General features: G+C 43.3%; 1 protein-coding gene across 1 annotated transcript in view; it reads right to left on the minus strand.

Moving 5' to 3' along the window:
• Positions 1–6,806: 6,806 nt before the first annotated feature.
• The window catches only part of LOC128687088 (uncharacterized), a gene marked incomplete at its 5' end in the record, with an annotated part of 66,127 nt that continues 47,604 nt past the window's right edge, over positions 6,807–25,329 (minus strand). Inside the window, 2 exons of the mRNA XM_070080981.1 lie at positions 6,807–8,522; positions 20,661–20,884. Coding sequence (XP_069937082.1) covers positions 8,498–8,522; positions 20,661–20,884 — 249 coding nt within the window. The remainder of the gene's footprint in view (positions 8,523–20,660; positions 20,885–25,329) is intronic.

Consider the following 25,329-nt stretch of genomic DNA (forward strand, 5'->3'; position numbering starts at 1 on the left):
TAGATGTGACAACCTCGTCTGTCTCCCTCCCCTAGGGCGACAAACACCTGCCAGGCAAATGCCAACAACAGGACACCTGACGCCTCTATGTATAAAAAATGGTTATAACTATACCCTTAATTTTTAAAAAGTGGACCGGAAGGCCAGTGGAAGGCCTCAGTCAGATAACCAAAAGCTCCAACGGTGGGCCATCATCTGACTAAGATCAGCGTCAGGAAACACTTGTCCTGTTTCCTGAAGGACCTTAGCTAACCTAACCTAACCTGATGCCTCAAAAATCAGAGCCCACATTAGCAAAAAAATAGAGGAGGGTAATATTATTGGAGCACTGAGGCTTATAACCAGTGAGGATACCATCGCTCCCAAGGGCGTCAGTACGGCACAAGCCCTGAAGGACAAACATCCACCCAGGGCTCCCAGTACCAACATTGACCTCCCTGACATTGCAGCAGGTGAAGAACATTTAACCTTACAGGATGCTGATGTGTATAAAGCTGCTATGTCATTTCCACAGACCTTTGCAGGAGGTTCCACCGGTTCAAGGCCACAACACTTGTAACAAATGCTCAATCCAGTACTTGGTGATGTTTCAGAGAGGCTGCTGTCTGAACTCACCAAATTTTCCAACCTGTGTCTGGCTGGCTGGCAGCGTCCCATAGGCCATTAGACCCATTTTCTTTGGTGCCTCATTGTGTGCCCCCGGAAAAAGGATGGACGAATCAGGCCCATTGCAGTGGGTAACACCCTTCGGCGCCTAGTCGCCAAGGCTGCAGTAAGAATGGTGAGTCAAGAGGCTGTTGCAATGTTGAAACCAACTCAGCTCGGTTTTGGTGTTCAACAAGGCTGTGAAGCAGCTGCCCACGCACCACGAGTATATATCAGCAACATGTCCGATGAAAAAGCCTTGATTAAATTACTTTGCCAATGCTTTCAACTTAGTCAGAAGGGATGCTGCTCTCCAAGCAGTTTCTAGACACTTCCCTTCCCTCTATCCCTTCATAAAATCGTGCTATAGTGTGACTTCGAAACTATTATTTGGGGACCATGAAATTGACTCGTGTGAGGGTGTGCAACAGGGGGACCCTCCCACCCCCTTTCTATTCTGTTTGGTCATCAAGGAAGTCACAGAAGCACTCTCCAGTGAGCTCATGTCTGGTTCTTGGTTGATGGTACCCTAGCTGATGTCCCCTCTCCTAGAGGACATCAGAAAAAATGAAGACATGGGAGAAAGCCTTGGCCTACCTTTAAACCCCACCAAATGTGAAATAGTTTCTACCAATCGAGAGATGATCCAGAATATTAGTGCTGTTTTACCAGGAGCACGAGCCATTGATCCAGCCAACAGCACTCTCCTTGGTGCCCCTCTTGCGCCCAGTGCCAGTCATCTGATCCTAGAAAAGAAAATCTCAGACCTCAGGAGGATGGAAGGCAGGATGAAAGGCATCGATACACATGATGCCTACTACCTACTCACCAGGTGCCTGTCAATCCCAAAACTTACCTACTTCCTGAGATACTACCCAGCCTTCAGCAGTCCGAAACTCAAGGAATATGATTCCCTCCTTAAGACCATGCTAGAGAATGTATTAAATATTTCCCTAGAAGATGGACAGTGGTTGCAAGCCTCACTTCCAGTCAGGCTTGGGGGGGCTGGGAGTACGCAAATCCTCCCAGATTGCCCTACCAATTTTTTTATCATCTTTCATAGCATTCTGGACAACCTCAGTGACTCAGCAGGAATACAGGACCTTAGCTATGCCAGTGCCATCACTGAATGGGAGACTCTTGCTGCTCCAGCACCAAAACCTAGTGCAGCACTGGCCTATAAACTGTCAAGCTGGGATGGCCTATCGCTGAAAAGGTGCTTGCCAACATTCTTAGGGCTGTAACATCAGACCTTTTATTGTACGGCAATAAAGGAATGGAACAGACTGCCCGCACATGTCAAAGCCAGTCATAGCATGAACCAGTTCAAGAAGACTGCCAAAAGGTGTCTGATGAATGTAGCTACAGAAAGGGAGGGGAATGATTTTCTATTTTTTAGCTAACATACGTGTAAATTTTACCTTATTCCTAGTAATGACCCTCGTATGGTAGATAGTCTTAATGACCCTCGTGTAGTAGATAGTCTTTTTAGTATGATAATAAGATGTTATCTTCATTGTAGAATAATAAGAAAATATTATAACCTTTATATTATAATAAGGTAAAAGGACCCCAATGTAAATGTCACTCTGACTTTTTTGGTTTATCCTAGGTTCTCTACACATATGCTGCTATGTATGATAATTCTATGTAACTGTATTTGTTTATACCTGAATAAACTTACTTACTTACTTACTTATTGCCCGTCTCCAAGCTGTGAGTACACATCACTCTGGGGACTTCCTCCAAATAGTTCCCATTTCGGCAATGGGAACACGCTTCAGTATATGTACACTGAAAGAAACCTCTCAGTGTATATATACCGAGAGATACACACCTCTCAGTGTATATACACTTCTCCAGTGTATACCTGGAGAAGGTTTCTGGGGTCAACGCCCCCGCGGCTCGGTCGGAGACCAGGCCATGTGGTGGATCAGGGCTGGATCAACCAGGCTGTTGCTCCTGGCCGCACGCAAACTGACGTAGGAACCACAGTCCGGCTGCTCAGGTACTGAATTTAGGTGCCTGTCAGCGCCTTCTTGAAGACAGTCAGGGGTCTTGAAGACAACCAGGTGTCTTGAAGACAGCCAAAGGTTTTGAAGACAGTCAGGGGTCTTAAAGACAGCCAGGGGTCTTTAAGACAACCAGAGATCTTGAAGACAGCCAAGGTTCTTGAAGACAACCAGGGGTCTTGAAGACAACCAGGGGTCTTGAAGACAACCAGGGGTCTTGAAAACCTGGGGTCTTGAAGACAACCAGGGGTCTTGAAGACAACCAGGGGTCTTGAAGACAACCAGGAGTCTTGACAACCTGGGGTCTTGAAGACAACCAGGGGTCTTGAAGACAGCCAGGGGTCTTGAAGACAACCAGGGGTCTTGACAACCTGGGGTCTTGAAGACAACCAGGGGTCTTGAAGACAACCAGGGCTCTTGAAGACAACCAGGGGTCTTGAAGACAACCAGGGGTCTTGACAACCTGGGGTCTTGAAGACAACCATGGGCCTTGAAGACAGCCAGGGGTCTTGAAGACAACCAGGAGTCTTGAAGACAACAAGGGGTCTTGAAGACAACCTGGGGTCTTGAAGACAACCAGGAATCTTGACAACCAGGGGTCTTGAAGACAGCCAGAGGTCTTGAAGACAACCAAGGGTTTTGAAGACAGCCAGGGGTCTTGAAGACAACCAGGGGTATTGAAGACAGCTAGGGGTCTGGAAGACAACCTGGGGTCTTGAAGACAACCAGGGATCTTGAAGACAACTAGGGGTCTTGAAGACAACCAGGGGTCTTGAAGGCAACCTGGAGTCTTGAAGACAACCAGGGGTCTTGAAGACAGCCACGGGTCTTGAAGACAACCTGGGGTCTTGACGACAACCTGGAGTCTTGAAGACAACCAGGGGTCTTGAAGACAGTCTGGGGTCTTGAAGACAGCCAGGGCTCTTGAAGGCAGCCAGGGGTCTGGAAGACAACCTGGGGTCTGGAAGACAACCAGGGGTCTTGAAGACAGCCAGGGGTCTTGAAGACAACCAGGGGTCTTGAAGACAGCCAGGGGTCTTGAAGACAACCAGGGGTCTTGAAGACAGCCAGGGGTCTTGAAGACTGCCAGGGGTCTTGAAGACTGCCAGGGGTCTTGAAGACAACCAGGGGTCTTGAAGACAGCCACGGGTCTTGAAGACAACCTGGGGTCTTGAAGACAACCTGGAGTCTTGAAGACAACCAGGGGTCTTGAAGACAGTCTGGGGTCTTGAAGACAGCCAGGGCTCTTGAAGGCAGCCAGGGGTCTTGAAGACAACCAGGGGTCTTGAAGACAGCCAGGGGTCTTGAAGACAACCAGGGGTCTTGAAGACAACCAGGGGTCTTGAAGACTGCCAGGGGTCTTGAAGACTGCCAGGGGTCTTGAAGACAACCAGGGGTCTTGAAGACTGCCAGGGGTCTTGAAGACAACCAGGGGTCTTGAAGACTGCCAGGGGCCTTGAAGACAATCAGGGGTCTTGAAGACAACCAGGGGTCTTGAAGACAACCAGGGGTCTTGAAGACTGGCAGGGGCCTTGAAGACAACCAGGGGTCTTGAAGACAACCAGGGGTCTTGAAGACTGCCAGGGGTCTTGAAGACAACCAGGGGTCTTGAAGACAACCAGGGGTCTTGAAGACTGGCAGGGGCCTTGAAGACAACCTTGAAGACTGCCAGGGGTCTTGAAGACAACCAGGGGTCTTGAAGACAACCAGGGGTCTTGAAGACTGGCAGGGGCCTTGAAGACAACCAGGGGTCTTGAAGACAACCAGGGGTCTTGAAGACTGCCAGGGGTCTTGAAGACAACCAGGGATCTTGAAGACAACCAGGGGTCTTGAAGACTGGCAGGGGCCTTGAAGACAACCAGGGGTCTTGAAGACAACCAGGGGTCTTGAAGACAACCAGGGGTCTTGAAGACTGCCAGGGGTCTTGAAGACAACCAGGGGTCTTGAAGACAACCAGGGGTCTTGAAGACAACCAGGGGTCTTGAAGACAACCAGGGGTCTTGAAGACTGCCAGGGGTCTTGAAGACTGCCAGGGGTCTTGAAGACAACCAGGGGTCTTGAAGACAACCAGGGGTCTTGAAGACAACCAGGGGTCTTGACAACCTGGGGTCTTGAAGACAACCAGGGGTCTTGAAGACAACCAGGGGTCTTGAAGACAACCAGGGGTCTTGAAGACTGCCAGGGGTCTTGAAGATAACCAGGGGTCTTGAAGACAACCAGGGGTCTTGAAGACAACCAGGGGTCTTGAAGACAACCAGGGGTCTTGAAGACTGCCAGGGGTCTTGAAGGCAACCAGGGGTCTTGAAGACTGCCAGGGGTCTTGAAGATAACCACGGGTCTTGAAGACAACCAGGGGTCTTGAAGACTGCCAGGGGTCTTGAAGACAACCAGGGGTCTTGAAGACTGCCAGGGGTCTTGAAGATAACCAGGGGTCTTGAAGACAACCAGGGGTCTTGAAGACAACCAGGGGTCTTGAAGACAACCAGGGGTCTTGAAGACTGCCAGGGGCCTTGAAGACAACCAGGGGTCTTGAAGACTGCCAGGGGTCTTGAAGACAACCAGAGGTATATCGGAGTCTTCAGGAGTGTATATAGAAATGTATATACACTTCTCTCGATGAATATGTACATCGATTTGTATTTATTTATCTCCTGCTCGTTTCGAAGCGCTAAACCCATAATGAGGGTCAAGCAGCGCGCCGGGTTTGATCTGAGGAAAGGGAGGAAGTACAGCTCAAAATCCCTGGGATCAAGAACCCGAAATAACACAAGGATTTAAAAAATAAAACGAGCAATATAAAAATCAGTTTTATTTCGACGTGACGGAAGGGGAACGCTAAACCTGTTGTGGTTTATACTGCTTCCTAGTGGGAGATGAAGTTTGATCCGAGGAAGGGCAAGGACTGCTCCATTTCCTCGGAATCAAAAGATCTTCATATACATGAAGGCACCTCCCTCGAAGGCACTGAATAATAATAATAATAATAATAATAATAATAATAATAATAATAATAATAATAATAATTACAGTAATAATAATAATTACAACAATGATAATAATAATAATAATAATAATAATAATATAACAATAATAATATTTCACACTACAAAATGGCTCGCAGGAACTCACACAAATTACAATTTTTCTTACTTAACATCGTCCTCCAGGTGGAACAGTCTCAGTAATCACCTCGCTGGCGATGGTTAACTAGTTACCAGGTCATTGGCCGACTAAGACCAGAGTCAGGGGTCTCCTGACCTGTTTCCTGACCAGCAAGACACCGGTGAATGTCGAGTTGTGGTCCAGGTGTTCGTAAATTATCTTGGTATTCGTTGTGCAGTGGAATTTTTTTTTTTTTTTTTTTTTTTTTTTTGCCTGTAGGGGAAATTGACCCGTTGTTTTGGTACTAATATAAGTAGACTAACCTAATCTAATTAAGGTTGATTAACTTAGGATAGGTTAGGTTTTGTTAGGATTGGTTCGGTTGGATTAGAATGGGTCAGGTTGGCTTAATTTGGGCTAATTTTCTTGAGCTTATTGTTTACCTGGAGAGAGTTCCGGGGGTCAACGCCCCCGCGGACTGGTGCATCAGGGCCTGATCAATCAGGCTGTTACTGCTGGCCGTACGCAATCCAACTTACGAACCACAGCCCGGCTGGTCAGCTACTGACTTTGGGTGCTTGTCCAGTGTCTTCTTGAAGACTGCTAGGGGTCTATTGGTAATCCCCCTTATGTATGCTGGGAGGCAGTTGAACAGTCTTGGGCCCCTGACACTTATTGTGTTGTCTCTTAACGTGCTAATGGTGCCCCTGCTTTTCACTGGGGGGATGTTGCATCGTCTGCCGAGTCTTTTGCTTTCGTTGTGAGTGATTTTCGTGTGCAAGTTCGTTACTAGTCCCTCTAGGATTTTCCAGGAGTATATAATCATGTATCTCTCCCGCCTGCGTTCCAGGGAATACAGGTTCTGGAACTTTAAGCGCTCCCAGTAACTGAGGTGTTTTATCTCCGTTATGCGCGCCTTGAAGGTTCTCTGTACATTTTCTAGGTCAGCAATTTCACCTGCCTTGAAAGGTGCTGTTAGTGTGCAGCAATATTCCAGCCTAGATAGAACAAGCGACCTGAAGAGTGCCATCATGGGCTTGGCATCCGGTCATTTTTCTACCAGATGCGATTGATACAATGTTATGGTCCTTGAAGGTGAGATCCTCTGACATGATCACTCCCAGGTCTTTGACGTTAGTTTTTCGCTCTATTGTGTGGTTGGAATTTGTTTTATACTCTGATGAAGTTTTAATTTCCTCACGTTTACCATATCGGAGCAATTGAAATTTCTCATCGCTGAGCTTCATACTGTTCTCTGCAGCCCATTGAAAGATTTGAGATTTGGTTGATGTCTGCCTGGAGCCTTGCAGTGTTTGCAATGAAAGACACTGTCATGCAGATTCGGGTGTCATCTGCAAAGGAAGACATGGTGCTGTGGCTGACATCCTTGTCTATGTCAGCTATGAGGATGAGGAACAAGATGGGAGCGAGTACTGTGCCTTGTGGAACAGAGCTTTTCACCGTAGCTGCCTCGGACTTCACTCTGTTGACGACTACTCTCTGTGTTCTGTTAGTGAGGAAATTATAGATCCATCTACAAACTTTTCCTGTTATTCCTTTAGCACGCATTTTGTGCGCTATTACGCCATGGTCACACTTGTCGAAGGCTTTTGCAAAGTCTGTGTATATTACATCTGCATTCTTTTTGTGTTCTAGTGCATCTAGGACCTTGTCGTAGTGATCCAGTAGTTGGGACAGACAGAAGCGACCTGTTCTTAACCCATGCTGCCCTGGGTTGTGTAACTGATGGGTTTCTAGATGGGTGGCAATCTTGCTTCTTAGGAACCTTTCAAAGATTTTTATGATATGGGATGTTAGTGCTATCGGTCTGCAGTTCCTTGCTATTGCTTTACTGCCCCTTTTGTGGAGTGAGGCATCCCACAACTCACTTAACATTCCACAACTAACTTACCACCAAACACAAAACAGAAGGACCTCAACTACACATTAACCCCAAAAACATCATAATTTTAAAGAGGTGGTGTGGTAACCCAGTGGAAGGCCTCGGTCAGATGACCAAAACTCCAGCGTCAAGAAACTTTTGTCCTGTGTCCTGACAAACCTTACCTAACCTAACCTGAAGACCAGCGTCAGGAAACACTTGTCCTGTTACTTAACAAACCTGACCTAACATAACCTGAAGACCAGCGTCAGGAAACACCTGTCCTGTTACCTAACAAACCTTACCTAACATAACCTGAAGACCAGCATCAGGAAACACTTGTCCTGTTACTTAACAAACCTGACCTAACATAACCTGAAGACCAGCGTCAGGAAACACTTGTCCTGTTACCTAACAAACCTGACCTAACATAACCTCTCTGCTCAGCCCTCCATCACTAACTAAAATATTTCACATGGCGTCTATTAAAATATACAACTTTGTGTTCCTGGTTTCCTAGAATAAATCTTTATTAGATTTCACCTCATGACGTTTTTGTACCATTTTTGCATGACTAAGAAAGTTCTTATTTAATCTATTTTCTAAAAATATGAAGAGAATTTTTTTTTTTAGGCTTTTGTGTGTATATATTAGAAAAGTGGCTACGACCTCGTACAATGAGGCTATAAAAAGCTCTTTTAAAATAGTTTTAGCTGTACAGAGGCGTACTGTGTGTGTTTGTGTGTCTTGTATGACTGGAACTGTGTCTGTGTACATAGTCCAGTATGTCCGTTTGTGTGTCTCTTCGTCTGTCTGTGTTTGTCTGCGTGTGTGTTTATATTTTTTGAGGGGGGTGTTAGGTCGGACTCTCCTCAGATTCCCTGGAAAAACAACAGAAAAAGAATATTAATGAATGACATAAATATAACGCAAAACACACACACACACACACACACACACACACACACACACACACACACACACACACACACACACACACACACACACACACACACACACACAGTATTAGAACAGTATTAGAACAGAAGTTGAAGGTTTGGTACACAAATGCAGATGGATTAACGAATAAACATGAGGAATGGCAGGAAAGAATCAATGAGAAGTCCCCAGACATCATAGCAGTTACAGAAACAAAACTCACGGAGACAATAACAGATGCAATCTTCCCCACCAGGATACCAGATCATGAGGAAAGATAGAAGGGGCAGAGGGTGAGGTGGGGTTGCTCTGCTCGTAAAAAACCGACGGAAATTCGAGAAAATGGGAGGCATAGACGAGACAGGAGAAAGGGACTACATAGTAGGTACATTTCAGTCTGGGGAGCACAAGGTGGTCATTGCAGTAATGTATAATCCACCACAGAACTGCAGGAGGCCAAGAGAGGAATATGAAGAGAGCAACAGAGCAATGGTGGACACACTTGCTGAGGTGGCAAGAAGAGCTCACTCCAGCAGAGCAAAGTTGCTGGTTATGGGGGATTTCAACCATAGGGAGATTGACTGGGAAAACCTGGAGCCACATGGGGGTCCCGAAACATGAGAGCCAAGATGTTGGATGTGGTGCTGGAAAGCCTCATGCACCAACATGTTAAGGACACTACCAGAGTGAGAGGGGAGGATGAACCAGCAAGATTGGACCTTGTGTTCACCCTGGGCAGTTCAGACATTGAGGACATCACATATGAGAGTCCCCTAGGAGCTAGTGACCACGTGGTTCTGTGCTTTGAATACATAGTAGAATTGCAAGTGGAGAGAGTAACAGGAGGTGAATGGGAAAAGCTAGACTATAAAAGAGGGGACTACATAGGGTTGAAGAACTTCCTGCGGGAGGTCCAGTGGGACAGAGAACTGGCAGGAAAGCCAGTAAATGAAATGATGGAATATGTAACAACAAAATGCAAGGAGGCAATGGAAAGGTTTATTCCCAAGGGCAACAGAAACAATGGGAAGACCAGAATGAGCCCCTGGTTTACCCGAAGGTGTAAGGAGGCAAAAACAAAGTGCAATAGAGAATGGAAAAAGTACAGAAGGCAGAGAACACATGGAAATAGGGAGATTAGTCGCAGAGCCAGGAATGAGTACGCACAGGTAAGGAGGGAGGCCCAGCAACAGTATGAAAATAACATAGCATCGAAAATCAAGACTGACCCGAAACTGTTGTATAGCCACATCAGGAGGAAGACAAAAGTCAAAGACCAGGTGATCAGACTGAGGACAGAAGGTGGAGAACTCACAAGAATCACAATGATCAGGAGGTATGTGAGGAGCTAAACAGGAGATTTAAGGAAGTTTTTACAGTAGAGACAGGAAGGGCTCTGGGAAGACAGCACAGAAGGGAACATCAAGAGGGAATATACCAACAAGTGTTGGATGACATACGAACAACCGAGGAGGAGGTGCAGAAGCTGCTAAGTGACCTTGATACCTCAAAGGCGATGGGACCGGGCAACATCTCCCCATGGGTCCTTAGAGAAGGAGCAGAGATGCTGTGCGTGCCCCTAACCACAATCTTCAACACACCCCTTGAAACTGGGGAACTATCTGAGAAATGGAAGACAGCAAATGTAGTCCCCATATTTAAGAAAGGAAACAGAAATGAGGTACTAAACTACAGACCTGTGTCTCTGACATGTATTGTGTGCAAAGTCATGGAGAAGATTAACATGAGGAGAGTGGTGGAACACCTGGAATGGAACAAGATTATAAATGAAAATCAGCACAGGTTCATGGAAGGCAAATCTTGTGTCACAAACCTTCTGGAGTTTTATGACAAGGTAACAAAAGTAAGACACGAGAGAGAGGGGTGGGTTGACTGCATTTTCCTAGACTGCAGGAAGGCCTTTTACACAGTTCCCCACAAGAGATTAGTGCAGAAGCTGGAGGATCAGGCGCATATAACAGAGAGGGCACTGCAATGGATCAGGGAATACCTGACAGGAAGGCAACAACGAGTCATGGTACGTGAAGAGGTATCACAGTGGGCGCCTGTGACGATCGGGGTCCCACAGGAGTCAGTTCTAGGACCAGTGCTATTTTTGATATATGCGAACGACATGATGGAAAGAATAGACTCTGAAGTGTCCCTATTCGCAGATGATGTGAAGCTGATGAGAAGAATTAAATCGGATGGGGATGAGGCAGGACTGCAAAGAGACCTGGACAGGCTGGACATGTGGTCCAGAAATTGGCTTCTCTAATTCAACCCTGCCAAATGCAAAGTCATGAAGATTGGGGAGGGGCAAAGAAGACCGCAGACAGAATATAGGCTAGGTGGACAAAGACTACAGACCTCACTCAGGGAGAAAGACCTAGGGGTGACCATAACACCGAGCACGTCACCGGAGGCACACATCAACCAAATAACTGATGCAGCATACGGGCGCCTGGCAAACCTGAGAATAGCGTTCCGATACCTTAATAAGGAATTGTTCAAGACACTGTACACTGTGTATGTTAGGCCCATACTGGAGTATGCAGCACCAGTCTGAAACCTACACCTGGTCAAGCACGTCAAGAAGTTAGAGAAAGTACAAAGGTTTGCAACAAGGGTAGTCCCAGAGCTCAGGGGAATGTCGTACGAGGAAAGGTTGAGGGAAATCGGACTGACGACACTGGAGAACAGAAGGGTCAGGGGAGACATGATAACGACATACAAGATACTGCGGGGAATAGACAAGGTGGACAGAGATAGGATGTTCCAGAGAGGAGACACAGAAACAAGGGGTCACAACTGGAAATTGAAGACTCAGACGAGTCACAGGGACGTTAGGAAGTATTTCTTCAGTCATAGAGTCGTCAGGAAGTGGATTAGCCTAGCAAATGAAGTAGTGGAGGCAAGAACCATACATAGTTTTAAGAAGAGGTATGACAAAGCTCAGGAAGCAGAGAGGGAGAGGACCTAGTAGCGATCAGTGAAGAGGCGGGGCCAGGAGCTGAGTCTCGATCCCTGCAACCACAATTAGGTGAGTACACACACACACACACACACACACACACACACACACATGTATATATATATATATATATATATATATATATATATATATATATATATATATATATATATATATATATATATATATATATATATATATATATATATATATATATATATATATATATATATATATATATATATATATATATATATATAAACAAGTCGGCTGTCTCCCACCGAGGCAGGGTGATCCAAAAAGAAAGAAAATCCCCAAAAAAGAAAATACTTTCCTCATCATTCAACACTTTCACCTCACTCACACATAATCACTATTTTTGCAGAGGTGCTCAGAACACAACAGTTTAGAAGTATATACGTATAAAGATACACAACATATCCCTCCAAACTGCCAATATCCCAAAAAACCCTCCTTTAAAGTGCAGGCATTGTACTTCCTATTTCCAGGGCTCAAGTCCGGCTATAAAAATAACCGGTTTCCCTGAATCCCTTCACTAAATATTACCCTGCTCACACTCCAACAGCTCGTCAGGTCCCAAATACCATTCGTCTCCATTCACTCCTACTGAACAAACTCATGCCCGCTTGCTGGAAGTCCAAGCCCCTCGCCCACAAAACGTCCCTTATCCCCTTCTTCCAACCTTTTCAAGGACAACCCCTACCTTGCATTCCTTCCCCTACAGATTTATACGCTATCCGTGTCATTCTACTTTGATCCATTCTCTCTAAATGACCAAACCACCTCAACAACCCCTCTTCAGCCCTCTGACTAATACTTTTATTAACTCCACACCTTCTCCTAATTTCCACACTCCAAATTTTCTGCATAATATTTACACCACACATTGCCCTTAGACAGGACATCTCCACTGCCTCCAACCGTCTCCTCGCTGCTGCATTTACCACCCAAGCTTCACACCCATATAAGAGTGTTGGTACTATTATACTTTCATACATTCCCTTCTTTGCCTCCATAGATAACGTTTTTTTTGTCTCCACATATACATCAACGCACCACCCACCTTTTTTCCCTCATCAATTCTATGATTAACCTCATCCTTCATAAATCCATCCGCCGACACGTCAACTCCCAAATTTCTGAAAACATTCACTTCCTCCGTTCTCCTCCTCCCCAATTTGATATCCAATTTTTCTTTATCTAAATCATTTGATACCCTCATCACCTTATTCTTTTCTATGTTCACTTTCAACTTTCTACCTTTACACACACTCCCAAATGCGTCCATTAACCTTTGCAATTTTTCTTTAGAATCTCCCATAAACACAGTATCAACAGCGAAAATTAACTGTGTCAATTCCCATTTTGTATTTGATTCCCCATAATTTAATCCCACCCCTCTCCTGAGCACACTAGCATTTACTTCTTTTACAACCCCATCTATAAATATATTAAACAACCATGGTGCCATTACACATCCCTCTCTAAGACCTACTTTTACCGGGAAGTAGTCTCCCTCTCTTCTACACACTCTAACCTGAGCCTCACTATCCTCATAAAAACTCTTTACAGCATTTAGTAACTTACCACCTATTCCATATACTTACAACATTTGCCACATTGCTCCCCTGTCCACTCTATCATGTTTTTTCTAAATCCATAAATGCAATAAAAACTTCCCTACCTTTATCTAAATACTGCTCACATATATGCTTCAATTTAAACACTTGATCTACACATCCCCTACCCACTTTGAAACCTCCTTGCTCATCCGCAATCCTACATTCTGTCTTACCTCTAATTCTTTCAATTATAACCCTACTGTACACTTTTCCTGGTATACTCAGTAAACTTATTCCTCTATAATTTTTACAATCTCTTTTGTCCCCTTCCCTTTATATAAAGGGACTATACATGTTCTCTGCCAATTCCTAGGTACCTTCCCCTCTTTCATACATTTATTAAACAAAAATACCAACCACTCCAACGCTATATCCTCCCCTGCTTTTAACATTTCTGTCATGATCCCGTCAGTTCCAGCTGCTTTACCCCTTTCATTTTACGTAGTGCCTCACGCACCTCCCCGACACTCACATCCTGTTCTTCTTCACTTCTAAAAGATAATATACCTCCCTGGCCAGTGCATGAAATTACCGCTTCCCTTTCTTCATCGATATTTAAAAGTTCCTCAAAATATTCTCGCCATCTACCCAATACCCCCATCTCTCCATCTACTAACTCCCCTACTTTGTTTTTAACTGACAAATCCATTCGTTCCCTAGGCTTCCTTAACTTGTTTAACTCCAAATTTTTTTCTTATTTTCATTAAAATTTCTTGACAGTGCCTCTCCTACTCTATCATCTGCTCTCCTTTTGCACCCTCTCACCACTCTCTTCTCCTTTCTTTTACTCTCCATATACTCAACTCTTCTTATAACACTTCTGCTTTGTAAAAACCTCTCATAAGCTAACTTTTTTCTCTTTTATCACACCCTTTACTTCATCATTCTACCAATCACTCCTCTTTCCTCCTGCCCCCACCCTCCTATAACCACAAACTTCTGCCCCACATTCTAATACTGCATTTTTAAAACTATTCCAACCCTCTTCAACCCCCCCACTACTCATACTTGCACCAGCCCACCTTTCTGCCAATAGTCGCTTATATCTCGCCCGAACTTCCTCCTCCCTTAGTTTATACACTTTCACCTCCCTCTTGCTTGTTGTTGTCATTTTCTTCTAGTCCCATCTACCTCTTATTCTAACTGTAGCTACAACAACATAAACGTGTACATCCTTTAGCCTACTGTATATACAGTAGACCGTCATTTAGCACGAGTTTATTTGGCAAGTTTTGGTATAGCACGATTGAAGAATTGCGGCACAATTTTATGTAACACGTCTTATGATGAATTTAACATGGTTCAGTTTGCGGGAAGGAAAAAAAAAATCCCTCTCCTCAAGCATCCACTTTGTTGTGATTCAGCTGGGGAGACCTCCCACCGTCCCCAGCCACTGCCCCCCCGACACCACCCCACCATCACTTGACTGACTTTCTGAATGACTTGACTGACTTACTGAATGACTTGACTGACTTATTGAATAACTTGACTGACTTACCGAATGACTTGAGACTTATTGAATCACTTGACTGACTTACTAAATCACTTGACTGACTTACTGAATCACTTGACTGACTTACTGAATCACTTGACTGACTTCCTGAATGACTTGAGACTTACTGAATGACTTTAGGCTTACTGAATGACTTGAGACTTACTGAATCACTTGACTGACTTACTGAATCACTTGATTAAATGACAAAGTCAGACACTCCAGTACAACCATCAACTTCAGTACCAGAACCTCTACCATCCACCTCAGCCCAGTAGGGTCACAACATAACTCTCACTCTCTTCACAATCATCCACAAACACCAGCACCCACAATTTAAGGTAAGAAATACTATTATTTCTGTTACATTTGTAGTCTTAAGCAGTAAAAACAACATAATACATCATAACAATGAAGTACAATTACATTTTCACTTTTATTTTTGTAAGATATGGAGGCCTAAAAAATTTTTTTTTTTTTTGAGGGGGGGCCTCTTAGGAACGTGACCCTATTTTTCCCATAAGTTTTTCAGTTCATCTAACACGGTTTTACCGAACACGGTGTTTTCAGGAACGTAATTACCGTGTTAAATGACGTCTAATATATATATATATATATATATATATATATATATATATATATATATATATATATATATATATATATATATATATATATATATATATATATATATATATATATATATATATATACATATATATATATATATATATATATATATATATGTCGTGCCGAATATGTAAAACTGGTCAATTAGCAATAACTCATTTAAAATTAAGTCCTTTCTGAAATTTTCTCTTATGCGTTTAAAGATATATTTTTTTCATTAGTGTTAATGTATTTTTTTTTAATTTTGCATCAAAAGAATCTTAGAAAACTTACCTAACCTTATCATAACAAGAACAATATATTTTAGCCTAACCCAACTAAATATATTTTAGATTTGTTTACAATAATTTAATACTAAACAAACCCAGTGAAACATATTTTTTTCGTTAGGTTCAGAATGATTTTGGGGAAATTATTGCATACACAAATTTTCACTTGTCCTATATGGCAAGATGAGCGTTGCTATTTAAGCCAAGATGGCAAGTTCTGCCTATTCGGCACGACATATATATATATATATATATATATATATATATATATATATATATATATATATATATATATATATATATATATATATATATATATATATATATATATATATGTAGTAGGTTGGTAGACAGCAACCACCCAGGGAGGTACTACCGTCCTGCCAAGTGAGTGTGAGACGAAAGCCTGTAATTGTTTTACATAATGGTAGGATTGCTGGTGTTTTTTGTCTGTCTCCTAAATATGCAAGATTACAGGTACGTCTTGCTACTTCTACTTACACTTAGGTCACACTACACATACATGTACATGTTTGTTTATACACACTCATCTGAGTTTTCTTTGATTTTATCTTAATAGTTCTTGGTCTTATTACTTTTCCTTTTATATCCATGGGGAAGTGGAATAAGAATCTTTCCTCCGTAAGCCATGCTTGTTGTAAAATTCAAATAAATGCCGGGAACAATGGGCTAGGAACCCTTTTTCCTGTAATAATTGCTAAAAAGAATAAGAAGAAGAAAATTGTCAAAGTGGGAAGTCTGAATGTGCGTGGATGTTGTGCAGATGATAAGAAAGAGATGATTGTGGATGTTATGAATGAGAAGAAGCTGGATGTCCTGGCTTTAAGTGAAACAAAGCTGAAGGAGGTGGGAGAGTTTCAGTGGAGAGGAATAAATGGGATTAGGTCAGGGGTTTCAAATAGAGTTAGAGCTAAAGAAGGAGTAGCAATAATGTTGAAGGATAAATTATAGCAGGAAAAGAGGGACTATAAATGTATTAATTCAAGGATTATGTGGAGTAAAATAAAGGTTGGATGTGAAAAGTGGGTTATAGTAAGCGTATATGCACCTGGAGAAGAGAGAAGTGTAGAGGAGAAAAAGAGATTTTCGGAAATGATGAGTGAATGTGTGGGGAGTTTTGAACCAAGTGTGAAAGTAATGATGGTAGGGGATTTCAATGCTAAAGTGGGCAAAAATGTTGTGGAGGGAGTAGTAGGTAAATTTGGGGTGCCAGGGGTAAATGAAAATGGAAAGCCTTTAATTGAGCTATGTGTAGAAAGAGGTTTGGTAATAAGTAATACATATTTTATGAAGAAGAGGATAAATAAATATACAAGGTATGATATAGCAAGTAATGAAAGTAGTTTGTTAGATTATGTATTGGTTGATAAAAGATTGATGGGTAGGCTCCAGGATGTACACGTTTATAGAGGGGCAACTGATATATCGGATCATTATTTAGTTGTAGCTACAGTTAGAGTAAGAGGTAGATGGGAAAAGAGGAAAATGGCAACAAGCAAGAGGGAGGTAAAAGTGTATAAACTAAGGGAGGAGGAAGTTTGGGTGAGATATAAGCAACTATCGGCAGACAGGTGGGCTGGTGCAAGTATGAGTAGCGGGGGGGGGGGGGGGGTTAAAGAGGGTTGGAATAGTTTTAAAAATGCAGTATTAGAATGTGGGGCAGAAGTTTGTGGTTATAGGAGGGTGAGTGCAGGAGGAAAGAGGAGTGATTGGTAGAATGATGAAGTAAAGGGTGTGATAAAAGAGAAAAAGTTAGCTTATGAGAGGTTTTTACAAAGCAGAAGCGTTATAAGAAGAGCAGAGTATATGGAGAGTAAAAGAAAGGTAAAGAGAGTGGTGAGAGAGTGCGAAAGGAGAGCAGATGATAGAGTGGGAGAGGCACTGTCAAGAAATTTTAATGAAAATAAGAAAAAATTTTGGAGTGAGTTCAACAAGTTAAGAAAGCCTAGAGAACGAATGAATTTGTCAGTTAAAAACAGAGTAGGGGAGTTAGTAGATGGAGAGTTGGAGGTTTTGGGTAGATGGCGGAAATATTTTGAGGAACGTTTAAATGTCGACGAAGAAAGGGAAGCGGTAATTTCGTGCACTGGCCAGGGAGGTATACCATCTTTTAGGAGTGAAGAAGAGCAGGATGTAAGTGTGGAGGAGGTGCGTGAGGCATTACGTAGAATGAAAAGGGGTAAAGCAGCTGGAACTGACGAGATCATGACAGAAATGTTAAAAGCAGGGGGATATACAGTGTTGGAGTGGTTGGTATTTTTGTTGAATAAATGTATGAAAGAGGGGAAGGTACCTAGGGATTGGCAGAGAGCATGTATAGTCCCTTTATATAAAGGGAAGGGGGACGAAAGAGATTGCAAAAATTATAGAGGAATAAGTTTACTGAGTATACCAAGAAAAGTGTACAGTAGGGTTATAATTGAAAGAATTAGAGGTAAGACAGAATGTAGAATTGCGGATGAGCAAGGAGGTTTTAGAGTGGGTAGGGGATGTGCAGATCAAGTGTTTATATTGAAGCATATATGTGAACATTATTTATTTAAAGGTAGGGAAGTTTTTATTGCATTTATGGATTTAGAAAAGGCATATGATAGAGTGGATAGGGGAGCAATGTGGCAGATGTTGCAAGTGTATGGAACAAGTGGTAAGTTACTAAATGCTGTAAAGAGTTTTTATGAGGGTAGTGAGGCTCAGGTTAGGGTGTGTAGAAGAGAGGGAGACTACTTCCCGGTAAAAGTAGGTCTTAGAGAGGGAAGTGTAATGTCACCATGGTTGTTTAATATATTTATTGATGGGGTTGTAAAAGAAGTAAATGCTATGATGTTTGGGAGAGGGGTGGGATTAAATTATGGGGAATCAAATGCAAAATGGGAATTGACACAGTTGTGTTTTGCTGATGATACTGTGCTTATGGGAGATTCTAAAGAAAAATTGCAAAGGTTAGTGGATGAGTTTGAGAGTGTGTGTAAAGGTAGAAAGTTGAAAGTGAACATAGAAAAGAGTAAGGTGATGAGGGTATCAAATGACTTAGATAAAGAAAAATTGGATATCAAATTGGGGAGGAGGAGAATGGAGGAAGTGAATGTTTTCAGATACTTGGGAGGTGACGTGTCAGCGGATGGATTTATGAAGGATGAGGTTAATCATAGAATTGATGAGGGAAAAAAGGTGAGTGGTGCATTGAGGTATATGTGGAGACAAAAAACGTTATCTATGGAGGCAAAGAAGGGAATGTATGAAAGTATAGCAGTACCAACACTCTTATTTGGGTGTGAATGTAGCAGCGAGGACGCAGTTGGAGGCAGTGGAGATGTCCTGTCTAAGGGCAATGTGTAGTGTAAATATTATGCAGAAAATTCGGAGTGTGGAAATTAGGAGAAGGTGTGAAGTTAATAAAAGTATTAGTCAGAGGGCTGAAGAGGGGTTGTAGGGGTCGTCCTCGAAAAGGTTGGAAGGAAGGGGTAAGGGAGGTTTTGTGGGCGAGGGGCTTGGACTTCCAGCAGGCGTGCATAAGCTTGTTCAATAGGAGTGAATGGAGACGAATGGTATTTGGGACCTGACGATCTGTTGGAGTGTGAGCAGGGTAATATTTAGTGAAGGGATTCAGGGAAACCGGTTATTTTTATATAGCCGGACTTGAGTCCTGGAAATGGGAATACAATGCCTGCACTCTAAAGGAGGGGTTTGGGATATTAGCAGTTTGGAGGGATATGTTGTGTATCTTTATACGTATATACTTCTAAACTGTTGTATTCTGAGCACCTCTGCAAAAACAGTGATTATGTGTGAGTGAGGTGAAAGTGTTGAATGATGATGAAAGTATTTTTTGGGGGGATTTTCTTTCTTTTTGGGTCACCCTGCTTCAGTGGGAGACGGCCGACTTGTTAAAAAAGAAAATATATATATATATATATATATATATATATATATATATATATATATATATATATATATATATATATATATATATATATATATATATATATATTTATATATATATATACATGTCGTGCCGAATATGTAAAACTGGTCAATTAGCAAGAACTCATTTAAAATTAAGTCCTTCCTAAAATTTTCTCTTATACGTTTAAAGATATATTTTTTTCATTAATGTTAATGTAATAATTTTTAATTTTGCACCAAAAGAATCTTATAAAACTTACCTAACCTTATTATAACAAGAGCAATTTATTTTAGCCTAACCCAACAATATATATTTTAGATTTGTTTACAGTAATTTAATACTTAACAAACACAGTGAAATATATTTTTTTCGTTAAGTTCAGAATGATTTTGGCGAAATTATTGCATACACAAATTTTCACTTGTCTTATATGGCAAGATGGGCGTTGCTATTTAAGCCAAGATCGCAAGTTCTGCCTATCCGGCGCGAGATATATATATATATATATATATATATATATATATATATATATATATATATATATATATATATATATATATATATATATATATATATATATATATATATATATGAATGACTCACGAAATCGTAATGACACAATTGCAAACAAACCATACCACTGGTGGGGTTAGAACCCGCGGTCAGAGAGTCTCAAATCTCCAGACCGTCGCGTTAGCCACTGGACCAGCTAGCCACAATAAGATTCGTCCAACTAGGTATATTTCTACACAATAGGAAGGTTAGCACAGGCACCACTGTGACCACAAATGCAAGTTTTTACACACGAATCTCACGCTTGCATGGCCGTGACGAACTCTAGCTCAAGTCCCTTCAAAACCTTCCTATGGTGTAGAAATATATCTAGTTGGATGAATCTTATTGAAGCTAGCTGGCACAGTGGCTAACGCGACGGTCTGGAGTTTTGAGACTCTCTGACCGCTGGTTCTAACCTCACCAGTGGTATGGTTTATAAATGAATATCGAACCGAGGTCCTTGATGAAGCCTCAATTGCACACCTACCAGCAGTAACAGCTTGGTTGATCAGGCCCTGATCCACCACGAGACCTAGTCTCAGACCGGGCCACGGGGGACGTGACCCCCGTAACCCTCTCCAGGTATACTCACCCCATGGCTGATCCCCAGTAGACGAGGTTGAAGATGACGAAGGTTACAGGAACGGAGATTCGAGCCGCCATGAGGATGAGTAGGTGGGTGGGCAGGTAGGCAGGTCGTCTGGGACTTGGGGCATAGTCAGGTCTTCCCATGGAGGGATACTCCTCTAGGGGCTCAGGGTCAGTCCCAGTAAGACCGTGCTTGAAGGCCAGGGCTCTCTGACCTGTGATCTGTACCTGTGGTATTATTATTATTATTATTATTATTATTATTATTATTATTATTATTATTATTATTATTATTATTATTATTATTATTATTATTATCGTATAATAATTATTTATATAATAATAATAATAATAATAATAATATCATATTTTACACACACATACACATTAACACACACTACACACAGACACACACAGATACACACACAGATACACACACACACACACACACACACACACACACACACACACACACACACACACACACACACACACACACACACACACACACACACAGGTGGTGGAGCACCTGGAAAGAAAAAAGTGTATAATTGACAACCAGCACGGTTTCAGGGAAGGAAAACCTGTGTCACAAACCTACTAGAGTTTATGACAAGGTGACAGAAGTAAGACAAGAGAGAGAGAGGGGTGGATCGACTGCATTTTTTTGGACTGCAAGAAGGCCTTCGACACAGTTCCTCACAAGAGGTTACTGCAAAAGCTAGAGGATCAGGCACACATAACAGGAAAGGCACTGCAATGGATCAGAGAATACCTGACAGGGAGGCAACAACGAGTCATGGTACGTGACGAGGTGTCAGAGTGGGCGCTTGTGACAAGCGGGGTTCCACAGGGGTCAGTCCTAGGACCTGTGCTGTTCTTGGTATATGTGAACGACATAACGGAAGGGATAGACTCAGAAGTGTCCTTGTTTGCAGATGATGTGAAGTTAATGAGAAGAATCAAATCGGATGAGGATCAGGCAGGACTGCAAAGAGACCTGGACAGGCCTGGTCCAGCAACTGGCTCCTTGAGTTTAACACTGCCAAATGCAAAGTCATGAAGATTGGGGAAGGGCAAAGAAGACCGCAGACACAATATAGTTTAGATGGCCAAAGACTGCAAACCTCACTCAAGGAAAAAGATCTGGGGGTCAGTATAACACCGAGCATATCTCCTGAGGCCCACATCAATCAGATAACTGCTGCAGCATACGGGCACCTGGCAAACCTACGGATAGCGTTCCGATACCTCAGTAAGGATTCGTTCAAGACTCTGTATACCATTTACGTCAGGCCCATACTGGAGTATGCAGCACCAGTTTGGAATCCACACCTAGTCAAGCACGTCAAGAAATTAGAGAAAGTGCAAAGGTTTGCAACAAGGCTAGTCCCAGAGCTACGGGGATTGTCCTACGAAGAAACGTTGAGGGAAATCGGCCTGATGACACTGGAGAACAGGAGGGTCAGGGGAGACATGATAACGACATATAAAATACTGCGCAGAATAGACAAGGTGGACAAAGACGGGATGTTCCAAAGAGGGGACACAGACACAAGAGGTCACAATTGGAAGTTGAAGACTCAGATGAATCAAAGGGATGTTAGGAAGTATTTCTTCAATCATAGAGTAGTCAGACCGTGGAATAGCCTAGAAAGTGACGTAGTGGAGGCGGGAACCATACATAGTTTTAAGGCGAGGTATGATAAAGCTCATGGGGCAGGGAGAGAGAGGACCTAGTAGCAATCAGCGAAGAGGCGGGGCCAGGAGCTATGAATCGACACCTGCAACCACAAATAGGTGAGTACAAATAGGTGAGTACACACACTCACACACACACACACACACACACACACACACACACACACACACACACACACACACACACACACACACACACACACACACAAACCTGGAGCCCCATGGGGGTCCCGAAACATGGAGAGCCAAGATGATGGATGTGGTACTGGAGAACCTCATGCATCAACATGTTAGAGACACTACCAGAGAGAGAGGAGAGGATGAACCAGCAAGGTTGGACCTTGTATTCACCATGAGTAGTTCGGACATCGAGGGTATCATGTATGAAAGGCCCCTGGGAGCTAGTGATCATGTGGTTCTGTGCTTCGACTACATAGTTGAGCTCCAAGTGGAGAGAGTAGCAGGAATAGGCTGGGAAAAACCAAACTACAAAAGGGGGAACTACTCAGGCATGAGGAACTTCCTGCAAGACATTCAGTGGGAGAGTGAACTGACAGGAAAACCAGTACAAGAAATGATGGACTATGTAGCAACAAAATGCAAGGAGGCAGAGGAGAGGTTTGTTCCCAAGGGAAACAGAAATAATGGGAAGAACAGAACGAGTCCTTGGGTCACCCAAAGGTGTAGGGAGGCAAAAACTAGGTGTACTAGAGAATGGAAAAGGTACAGAAGACAGAGAACTCAGGAAAATAAAGAAATCAGCCGAAGAGCCAGAAACGAATATGCACAGATAAGAAGGGAGGCTCAGAGACAATATGAAAATGACATAGCATCAAAAGTAAAGACTGACCCGAAGCTGTTGTACAGCCACATCAGGAGGAAAACAACAGTCAAGGACCAGGTAATCAGACTGAGGAAGGGTGATGGGGAATTCACAAGAAACGACCGAGAGGTATGTCAGGAGCTCAACACAAGATTTAAAGAGGTATTTACAGTGGAAACCAGTAGGACTCCAAGAAATCAGAACAGGGGGGCACACCAGCAAGTGCTGGATGAGGTACATATAACCAAGGAGGAGGTGAAGAAGCTGCTATGCGAACTTGACACCTCAAAGGCGGTGGGACCAGACAACATCTCTCCATGGGTCCTTAAAGAGGGAGCAGAGATATTGTGTGAGCCATTAACAAAGATCTTCAACACATCATTTGAAACTGGGCAACTCCCTGAGGTATGGAAAATGGCAAATGTAGTCCCAATTTTTAAAAAGGGAGACAGACATGAGGCACTAAACTACAGACCTGTATCTCTAACGTGTATAGTATGCAAGGTCATGGAGAAGATCATCAGGAGGAGAGTGGTGGGGCACCTGGAAAGAAACAAGTGTATAATTGACAACCAGCACGGTTTCAGGGAAGGAAAATCCTGTGTCACAAACCTACTAGAGTTTTATGACAAGGTGACAGAAGTAAGACAAGAGAGAGAGGGGTGGATCGACTGCGTATTTTTGGACTGCAAGAAGGCTTTCGACACAGTTCCTCACAAGAGGTTACTGCAAAAGCTAGAGGACCAGGCACACATAACAGGAAAGGCACTGCAATGGATCAGAGAATATCTGACAGGGAGGAAACAACGAGTCATGGTACGCGACGAGGTGTCAGAGTGGGCGCCTGTGACAAGCGGGGTTCCACAGGGGTCAGTCCTAGGACCTGTGCTGTTCTTGGTATACGTGAACGACATAACGGAAGGGATAGACTCAGAAGTGTCCTTGTTTGCAGACGATGTGAAGTTAATGAGAAGAATCGAATCGGACGAGGATCAGGCAGGACTACAAAGAGATCTGGACAGGCTACAAGCCTGGTCCAGCAACTGGCTCCTTGAATTTAACCCTGCCAAATGCAAAGTCATGAAGATTGGGGAAGGGCAAAGAAGACCGCAGACACAATATAGTTTAGATGGCCAAAGACTGGCCCGGTGGCCTGGTGGCTAAAGCTCCCGCTTCACACACGGAGGGCCCGGGTTCGATTCCCGGCGGGTGGAAACATTTCGACACGTTTCCTTACACCTGTTGTCCTGTTCACCTAGCAGCAAATAGGTACCTGGGTGTTAGTCGACTGGTGTGGGTCGCATCCTGGGGGACAAGATTAAGGACCCCAATGGAAATAAGTTAGACAGTCCTCGATGACGCACTGACTTTCTTGGGTTATCCTGGGTGGCTAACCCTCCGGGGTTAAAAATCCGAACGAAATCTTATCTTATCTTATCTTAGCATATCGCCTGAGGCGCACATCAATCAGATAACTGCTGCAGCATACGGGCGCCTGGCAAACCTACGGATAGCGTTCCGATACCTCAGTAAGGATTCGTTTAAGACTCTGTACACCATCTACGTCAGGCCCATACTGGAGTATGCAGCACCAGTTTGGAATCCACACCTAGTCAAGCACGTCAAGAAATTAGAGAAAGTGCAAAGGTTTGCAACAAGACTAGTCCCAGAGCTACGGGGATTGTCCTATGAAGAAAGGTTGAGGGAAATCGGCCTGACGACACTGGAGGCCAGGAGGGTCAGGGGAGACATGATAACGACATATAAAATACTGCGCGGAATAGACGAGGTGGACAAAGACGGGATGTTCCAGAGATGGGACACAGACACAAGAGGTCAAAATTGGAAGTTGAAGACTCAGATGAATCAAAGGGATGTTAGGAAGTATTTCTTCAGTCATAGAGTAGTCAGGCCATGGAATAGCCTAGAAAGTGATGTGGTGGAGGCAGGAACCATACATAGTTTTAAGGCGAGGTATGATAGAGCTCATGGTGCAGGGAGAGAGAGGACCTAGTAGCAATCAGCGAAGAGGCGGGGCCAGGAGCTGTGACTCGACCCCTGCAACCACAAATAGGTGAGTACAAATAGGTGAGTACACACACACACACACACACACACACACACACACACACACACAGAACAGCAAGGG

The sequence above is a fragment of the Cherax quadricarinatus genome, unplaced genomic scaffold (genome assembly GCF_038502225.1).
Source record: "Cherax quadricarinatus isolate ZL_2023a unplaced genomic scaffold, ASM3850222v1 Contig1398, whole genome shotgun sequence".
NCBI lineage: Eukaryota > Metazoa > Arthropoda > Malacostraca > Decapoda > Parastacidae > Cherax > Cherax quadricarinatus.